The following is a 9,443-nucleotide window of genomic DNA, read 5'->3' as shown; positions in this document are numbered from 1 at the left end:
TAAGTAGTTGTTTCAGTAGGTCTCATTTGTGTGTGTGTCTTTGTTTATTAATAACTGTAATCACTGATTTATACCAAAACTCATCAAGACATTATCCAACCTTAAAGTGACTACCCCATATAGAGCTATAAAGGGGATTTATTTTCTGTCTTCCAAAAGCACCTTTCTTTTGAAAATCTGTCTATATGGAATGCAGGTAAAGCAAAACAAAACAAACAAAAACCTTCCACATGTTCACTTATACACATTACATTTCTTTGTGCTTTGGATATCAATGACCACAAATCAGGGAAAACATGATATTCTTCATTTGGGGACTGGCTTGTTTCAGTAAAGCATAGTGGTTTCCAGTTTCATTCTTTTGTTGTTGTTGTTTCAAATAACAAGGTCTCATTTGTTTCATGGCTAAGTAATATTCTATAGCTTACATATGCCCTATTGGCTTTATTCAGTTATCCATTGATGGGCACCTGGGCTTATTCGATGCTGGGGCTTGGCTATCAGGAGTTGAGTTGCAATGAATATGGGAGTACAGATGGTACCTTCATATGCTGATTTCATCTCCGTTGGATGAATTCTAAGAGTGGGATGCCTGGGTCATACGGTAGATGTGTTTTGTGTTAACTGAGGAATCTCCATGTGTCTTCCATAAGTATTATGCTAGTTTACAGTTCCACTAATCTCTATTGGGATGCTTTTTCCTATACACCTTTGCTGGTGTCTATTGTTTTATTTTATTTTGGATGATAATCATTTGAAGTAAGGCAGAAATTCATGGCAGTTTTATTAATGTTTCCCTGCTGGATTGTGATTCTGAGTATTTTTCAAGGGCCTGTTTGCCATGTTAATTTCATCCTTTGAAAAATGATTGCTCGTTTCCTTTGCCCATTTCTTGACTGGATTGTTTATTTCATTGCTGTTGAATTTCTTGAACTCTTTTTAGATTCTGGATATTAAATCTTTAGCCACTGCATCACTATATTCTTAAGTTTGGGAATCACAAATACGCACAATAAAATTTTACATGAAGTTATTAGGGAACAATTTCTATATGTGGTGGTTACATCCACCTAGTTTTACCCTGAGCTACTGTATCCATTATAAAATAAGTCCTGTGTTGGTCAACAGTTCACTCTATATTTTATAAGGACTTATTACTTTCCTTCCAAGCTTTCCTCATCATTATTGTCACTACAGGCCTATCAGTGGGCTTATCGATTAGGGCAAGAGTTCTCCAATGCAGCCATTTGCTCCTTTATTCTGTTTATTGGCAATTTGAGCAGTATCTCCCTGCCCAGGTATCCATGTACTTTTATTTCCAGTGAAGAACAGCCACTAAATTTCAAATCAAGACAGAATTTTGGTCCATGGTAAATGCTCTCTAGTTAACACTAAGATTCCTTACCTTTTATATTTATTCATCATTGACATTTTGGGAAGATTGTATGTAGCAGACATTTTATTTTGTGCTGAGGAACATCCTTCTTTAGATTTTATTTATTTATTCAAAAGGGTTCACTGGAGAGGGAGAGACAGAGACATGGAAATCTTACACCCATTGACGATCTCAAGAGTCCTCACTGCCCCAGATTGTTACCAGAAGGGTGGATCGGGAATGGAGCAGTTAGGACTGGCACCAAATCACTGGCAGCAATTTAATTGCACCACAACACCCACTGCAGGAACAAATTATACAAATGTTGAATGAGTCAGGTTTTTGTTACTAGCAGCGAAATATTTGAAAGTAGCTAGATTTTAACAATTGGACACTGACAGTATTGGACATTTATATCCAAGATCAGGCTGTGCCATGGGCTTGGCATTTGTGAGGGTGGTGATAGACATGGTGGAGCCTGTTCAGAGGGAAGGTCACACACTGTTCCAAGAAGCAGACGCTGAGTAGGCCCAAGCTTAGGCACTGTCTCAAGAATTATACTTCTGCAAGCTTTCCCCATTGGACACACCTCCTAGGTACCATAATTAGCTAGTTTCCACCTTCTTACATATCTGTATGAATTGAGCAACCCAAAGTACAGGAGACATCACTGACAACAGAAACCTGGTTGGTGCGGGTAGAGTGGGCCCATGAAAAGGACACATGAGGATTCTTCGGGGAAGGGTATGTTAGGATGTTTTCAGACATCCTGAGCAACATGTGTGTTCATCCGCACTCAGAAGCAAAATGTTCAGGATTTATAGATTATATTGAATCAGGCGATTTCCAATTTGGTTCGGCTTATTCAAGTCAGATTTATGTTGAAACATTTAATTCTTCCCAATAGTTTCACTAGTGCAGTTTCATTGTATTATAGCTAAAAATAAAAAGAATTAAAATGGCTGATTCAAAGTAAAAAAAAAAATCTAAAAATCAATGTTTTGACATTTTTGGAGCATGATCTTTAAAAGTCTACCAGGAACTAATTGTCATGATATCTTATAGCAATCTGGGAACTCTTCTCATTTCATCATCACGATGGTTAACTTTATATGTCACTTGGCAGAGGGCTACACAGATATGTGGTAAATTATTATTTCTGTAATGAAGGTGTTTCGATAAGCATTAGAATTGATACATAGAATGAAGAATCACTGTTGCATGTGTTCATGGGCATCATCCAGGCTGTTGAGGCCAAGTAGAACAAAGAGAACAAAAATTGAACAAAAGCTAAAGCTGGCCCATACATCTGCTGTCGTCTTGCCCAGCTCCTGGTTCTTAGACCTTGGGACTCAACAGTCCAACTGTTGTCTCCCCTGGTTCAAGACCTTTGGTTAGAGCGCTTCCGCAGGACTTCAGTCTAGAGAAAGCAGATGTGTGATGCCCTAAACTCCTCAAACATAAGCCAGTATTTCACAAGTAAACCGACAGACTCCATCATCTACATCAATCCACCTATCATCTACGTATATCTATCTATCATCAGTCATTATTTATATCATGTCTGCCTACCTCTAATCTCTATCATCATCTGTCACACTTCTCATGTCATCCATTGTCTGCCATCAATCAGACATAAGCACCTACCATCTGCATTAATCTCTATCATGTATGTATCATCTATCTGTGTATAACCAGATACACATCTATCAATGTGATATTCTATTAGCTATCATGTTTCTCCAATCTGTTTTATTTATCTAGAAGACACCCAGTAATATAATCGTAAACTCGACATTTGTCATTTCCAAAGAAGCCATCTGTAGAACATCTGAGCCCCAGTATTTAAGACCTCCATGAGAGCTCAATTCTGCATTTGGAAGTTCATAAAAAATTCAGCTAAATTCCACAGTGCTTAAAGATTGCTTGGGAAGGGTAAGCACACAGGTCCTTCTCATGGGGTCAAACTGAAGCTTTCTATGCATTGTGTGTTTTTCTGGCTAAAAAATAATCATTGTCAGTTATCAGTAAATGTACTCTGTACTAGTTGTTTTATTGCATCTTGATCTTTTCCCTCTATCTCTTGACTCCCAAGTCACTGTCAGTTCAGAGAACTTTTCTTTCTTTGGATGTTGGGGACAGAAATGATTAATTTTCCTACTTGTAGTTTTCTTAAGGTAATTGAATTATTAGTGAGAAGCGAAGGGACTAATGTTCTTTTTTTTTTTTTAAGAAGGTTTTGTAAGGAAATTAGTTCCTTTCCTTTCCATGGATGCTTGGAATGCATTTTCCCCTCGATTCTCTACTTTGTTTCGCTTATATGTTGTGAAATCAAATGACCAACAAACCTAATGTCCCTAGTTCATTTCCCTTTCCACAACCATATCCTTTCTCCTGTGACTTTGTGGTTTCAGTAGAGATGGAATTCATATCATGTGTATCCTCATAATTTGCTTTGACAATCAATCTGGCTGCAGTGATGGTTTGCATTCATAGCAAAAGGCCTCATACTTCATGACCACACTTCTGCCACTTCATGAGAACAACCTTAGGTAAGAAAAAATTCATGTAGGTGTTCCCAGCCATAGGCCTACTCTACTATATCAGTCAAGGGCTAGTCCACCTTTAGACCTGTAAGTAATTCAGCCAACATCAGCCGAACCTCAGATTATCCAAGGCTGAACACTACTAACTTGTAGAGGAATTATCTGAGATCAGAGAACTATTATCCAAAACTAGCTCCACCCTAGATCCCAGGAGCTCATTAAGTGCTTATTAATGAGATCTGATCACTAATATGCTAGGGCGACAGTACTACAATAGCTAACTTACATCACCGTTACTGGCTATGATGTGCTGTGATTGTCACCTGCCCTTCATAGCACGTTCATTCTGGTCACCTAATCAACCTCACAAAAATACAAGCTGCCATTATATGTGTCAGTAAGCAGCCTGGACCCTATTTAAAGCCAAATAATGATGTTGCTGGGGTTTTACTGTATTGCCATTAATTCTCAAGTAATGAGAAAGAGCCCTGAAAAAGTTTACTGGATAAATGTGTGAAAGCATTTATTTGTGTTTGTGCATGTGTACGTGAAAGGGGGAGGGTTGTAGCCCAATCAAACAATGCTATTTAAAAGTATCTACAGAATCTCAATGATAAATACAGAGGAAGGTTCGGCATATATTTTTTTTCATCTGCTCCCACTTTCATTTTCAATAGCTCTCTTTCATGTTTCTAGAAACCAGCTGTTTTCCTAAACATGCTTTATGGGAATGTTACTTCATTGACAGGTTGTTCAAAATGTTTGTTCATCAATATGTATCAGTCTTATTTGGACAAGTTGTATTTAACCAGAGCGGCCAAAAGTCAATGCACTGATAAAAAAAACAACATGATTAAAGAGCAAAAAGCTTAAAACAGGTTTGAAAGGCTAACCTACTAAATGTTAGTATTATCTAGCTATTAAAATAAAGATGTAAGACGCTTTGAGTACATAGTCCTTAACATTGAACATTATTTTCCCTGTTAATAAGCTTTTCATCTTCTGTGGAAATTAAGAATTATCTAAGGATTATATATGAGAAAGAAAGAATAGAGAGAAAGAGAGACCTAGAATGAGTGAGAACAAGAGATTTTCTAGGGATTAGAAAAAAGCTGCAAGAAAATATGTAGTTTTATCAGGAAACACACTCTATATTTTGTCATTATAAGTAACAATTCAAAGCTTCTATTCTATTAGTGAACACAGCTGACAAATATCAAAGTCATCTTGTGTTAAAATTACTTTTATTCAGGATGAAAAATACAACATGGAAGCAGATTAGATGATACGTCTATGATGAGTTCTTTGCCACAATATTCAAAAGAACTACATAACTGCATTTCCCGTTGTTGTTACTGCAATATATTTCATTTATTTATTATTACTCAGAAGGTTACAATGTAGTGTTTTATGTAGCTTTTCCATAACAGCTGATACAGAACATTTTGCATACAAATACAGGCAGAAAAAAAAATTAATGCATGACTTTCCAAAGTAATAACAAGAAAGAGGCCAAATCTACAACTTGGAGCTCAGAGTTAAGGGAATTTGTCCCAATGAACAGGTGTTTTCTTGGATCTGCTAAAGCATGATGAAAGATTGAGACTTTGCAGACTGCAATGGCATAAAGCTATTTCTGACACAATGGAGAAAGATGGATCTGAGGTAGACAGGCGGCCATGGCTTTCCTCTTCTATAAAACAATATTCTTCTTCTCAAAATATCTATGCTGCAAATAGACACCCAAGCCCTCCCAACCCACCCAACCTATTCTAAAAGAATAGTAATTTCGAACTTTAAGCCTCCTTCTGGCCAGATCCAGCTAAAAGGAACTCAAAGTTTAAAAGTCTTAATGCTTTTAAAGCACATAGGCATGAATCAAAATACATTAGTTTCACTTCTGTTTTTGGTTTCTCCTCTACATTTGATAATGAAGTCAGAGGTTTAAACTCAATCAGTCAGATGTTAAACCAAAAGCTAAACTTAATACCTAATAGAATGCACTCAATGGTAGAGACAGGAGTACCACCATGTAAGCATGAATTTCTTCCCTTGGTAGAAGTGGAGACAAAAGCTTTCAGTCAATATGCTTCCCAAATCATCGATCAAGAGAAGCATAGTAACACATCTGTGTATTCATTCAAAAGGAGAAAAGAGACAAGCCCTAAATTTGTGTTTGCTTTAAACAGGTGTTTCAAAATTATAAAGGACCAGAAAACAACCACATACTGTTTCCCCAAAACAATAAATTATCTTTAGAAAGAAGTACAGAAAATAGTATGTTCTAGTATTTGAATAAGGAAAGGCCAGCTGCATATTTAAAGATGCAAATCAAAATGTGGGAACTAGGAAAGGTGGTACCAAGGTTTGTGTCTGGGTTAACACAAAAAATATGCTTAAAATGGATAACTTTGGCAAAAATGATCTTTGATGTTATTATAATGAAGGATTCTCTACCAAATAGATTGGAACATGAAATAAATAAAGAAGTCAAGACCTATCTATATAGAGAAAAGTAAAAAAAAAAAAGCAAAAAAAAAAGGAAGGAAGAAAATCCAATAAGAGGCCCACAGGTCATTTTTATTGTGGTTATTTGTGTGGTTATTAAAGTAACTGAATAGAAGATATCAAATAAACTTAAACAGCTTACACAGAGATGTAGCCTAATCCACATAAATATATTTTGGACTGAAATATATCAAGGTTTTAATTTGGCAAAATCATGGAAAAATAGATAAAATCTACTTGGTCATGTGGATGAGTTATAAATAACCAAAATATAGTGGTAAGAGTCAAACAATACACAAAGTTATTTTACAAGGTTAATATGAGAGCAGAAGGAATGTAAAAATGCAAGGTGGTCATCTAGTTCATATGCAATTTTTGCCATGTTATCAAAAAAGACAGTATCATATTAGAAATCCCCCACCCACTTTCCCATTGCTGTATACATTATACAAATCAGTGACAAATGTATTTCCATTTCCAAATACCTCTCTGTTCAGTAATTTACAGTTGCATAGAAAGGGAAGAAGAAAACAACAATATAGGATTATTATAAAAACAAAATATCCTTTTCTCTTTGGATAGTCAGTGTTTTACTCCATCAGTGAAACACACTCAACAGCACTCAACAGCACGTGTCAAGGAGCCATGAAGCTTCTAATTAATGGAAGTTGGGATTGGCATTTGCTGAAAATTGCAATACTGGAAGTTGGGAAATGTTGGTTGGCTGGATGAATACTTCACATTGCCTGTGGGAGGGGAAAGCAGCACTGTCAGAATGACATGCATAAAACGTTACTGCTAGCAGAGATCTGCTGACGCTTTAAGGAAACAGAAATGCTCAAGGTAGAGGTATCCAAAACTTCTTCTTCTGTCCAAAGTAGGAACATGAAACCCTGTGTGACATCTGCCCTCCTGAGAAAGATGAGGCCCTTTCTCAGCCAATGGAAGCCACTGCAGCTGATACAAAGGAAACTGCGGGTCTGCTCTCCTGCTAGAAGCCAAGTTAAAATGGAGAGCACTTGGGTCTAACGGTGACTGCTTGAGGCATACGTTGGTCACCTATCTCTAGGGAACTAGGTGGGGTGGATATCACGTGGGGAGCAGGTCCCTTGACAACTCCAACACGTCGTAATCCCAAGACAGGGTCCAGGTAAGAGGAACTTCATCTGAGTATGCAGAGGTACTAGCTCCAACTTCAGTGGCCCATGCCAGAGGACAGAAATGTGGCTACACTGAAGGGAGTGGTATCAACTTTTTAAAGTGAGGGTTACAAAGTTGCTGTTTAAAGTACTTTGAGATTATACAATTTTTTTTTTTTTTTACAATCAGTTTAGAATGAATCAACCAAACCACTTCTTCAATGACAGGAGAACTTTTAAGAACTTCCATGACAGTCAGTCTGTTCTTGTCCCTTATTTTATGGAGAACTTTGGCATGAAGCCTGGGTCAACCTCATCACTGTGCTTCTGAAGAAATTTCTGGAAAAGCTGCCCAGCAAACTAACAATGATCTCTGTCTTTCCAGCTTATTTTCACGGTGACTGTTAACTTTAGCTATTCTTTCATATCTTAATCTTGCAATCCATCAATCTCTTCATCTTTTTTCATTTTGGTTTCCTGTATCAGACACAAGCCACTTCTGTTACAATGACATTATGGTCTACTTCAACCACTGTAATCACCTCACCGCCTTGTTCCATGAATCCTTGTATTCACTTGGTCAGATTACAACTTCAGGTTTTGATCCTGTGCTCATGAACTTGAGTGTGGCTGAAAACATAAAATCCCGCAGACTGACCTGAAGTTAAACCCTTAAGTTGCACCTCTGGTGGAACTTTTTGAGGCCTCCTTAAAGACACACTATTTCCCAGTCCATCTGCTCCTATATCTCGAAGCACATCTTACAGCATCCCCTACACCTCCCAACCCTCGCTCACTGATGAAATGTAGGCTTCTCCTTTGCTAAGACAAGAGAAGTAATCAGAGCAGGCACCTTCAGCGTGTACCCAACATCAGCCATCTATTTACTACACTCTCTTCAGTAGAGGTCCTAGACCTTCTTTCCCAAGAACACAGTCAGAAATTTATCTGCTTTAAAATTATAAACAAAGAATTCACTAAAAGAAGTTGCAAACTGAAGATTTCCCATGAACCTGTAACATATGACTATAAGAGCACTTGATAAGGGAAATACTGAAAGGCAGACATGGGCCAAGAATCCCCCGATAATCTTAAATGAAGACGTGAAATTCCTTCAAAGTACTAAAACCACCTGTAGCACTTTCTCCTTAAGTCAGTTTTATGCAATAACTATCACGAGTAGATATTCGGGACAATAGTGGTTGATGCAATCTATCCAGGGTGACATTATATAACACTTAAGATGTCAATAAAGAGCGGTAGAACTCAGAGGATCAAACACATGACATTTTTGGTATATGGATAGCTTGCCTTGAGATTCCCCCCCCCAGCAACAGGCTATCAAATTGAATGCAGAATCAACTAACATGTAAATGTCAAGCAAGTTTGCTTCTTCACATGGATAATGAAGTACGAATATTGAAATCAGTGGGAACTAATCTGCTTCCTCTAGACTCTACTCAGGAAGATTCGAACCCATTTGCCCATCAGCTCTTACCTGCGGCCTGCTCGGGACATTTGCTGAAAGAGAAAACAAAACCAATCAATTGAAGGCAGTATTGGTGCTTCCCTAGTTCCAACATTCAGACATGCAAATGTGTGGAATGGTCATTCTGAGCAGGATAATAGCTCAGCTGTTAAATGGATACTAAAGAGAAAATAAGCTTTTTTTTTTCTTTTTTGGTAAAAATAAGACACTTTCAAAATTTTTGTTAATTTTTCTAGTCTTGTTTCTCATAGCCTCAGTGCTTCAAGATTCATAAAGTTTCACCCCAAATATGTTAACCATGGGGTGAATCTCTCAAAGAAATATAGACTAAAGGGTTTACTTGAATGGCAGTCCTGTTGTCACAGCAGCCAGTCCCTGACTGGCCC

General features: G+C 37.5%; 1 protein-coding gene across 4 annotated transcripts in view; it reads right to left on the bottom strand.

Moving 5' to 3' along the window:
• Positions 1-5,058: 5,058 nt before the first annotated feature.
• Positions 5,059-9,443, bottom strand: part of UTRN (utrophin) — a 491,247-nt gene continuing 486,862 nt past the window's right edge. For 3 of the 4 annotated variants that reach the window (XM_040965598.1, XM_040965595.1, XM_040965596.1), the window contains 2 exons: positions 9,067-9,089; positions 5,149-7,175 (listed from right to left, as the gene is read on the bottom strand). In XM_040965598.1, the coding sequence (XP_040821532.1) occupies positions 7,167-7,175; positions 9,067-9,089 (32 nt within the window). In that variant the 3' untranslated portion in view covers positions 5,149-7,166. Of the gene's footprint in view, positions 7,176-9,066; positions 9,090-9,443 lie in introns of all 4 variants that reach the window. The other variant, XM_040965600.1, reaches the window with a different exon arrangement.

This window comes from Ochotona curzoniae, unplaced genomic scaffold, assembly GCF_017591425.1.
Source record: "Ochotona curzoniae isolate NIBS_2020 unplaced genomic scaffold, NIBS_Ocur_1.0 scaffold_3890, whole genome shotgun sequence".
Classification (NCBI taxonomy): domain Eukaryota; kingdom Metazoa; phylum Chordata; class Mammalia; order Lagomorpha; family Ochotonidae; genus Ochotona; species Ochotona curzoniae.
Note: the sequence above shows the minus strand (reverse complement) of the source record. Positions and strands in the feature narration are given on the sequence as shown.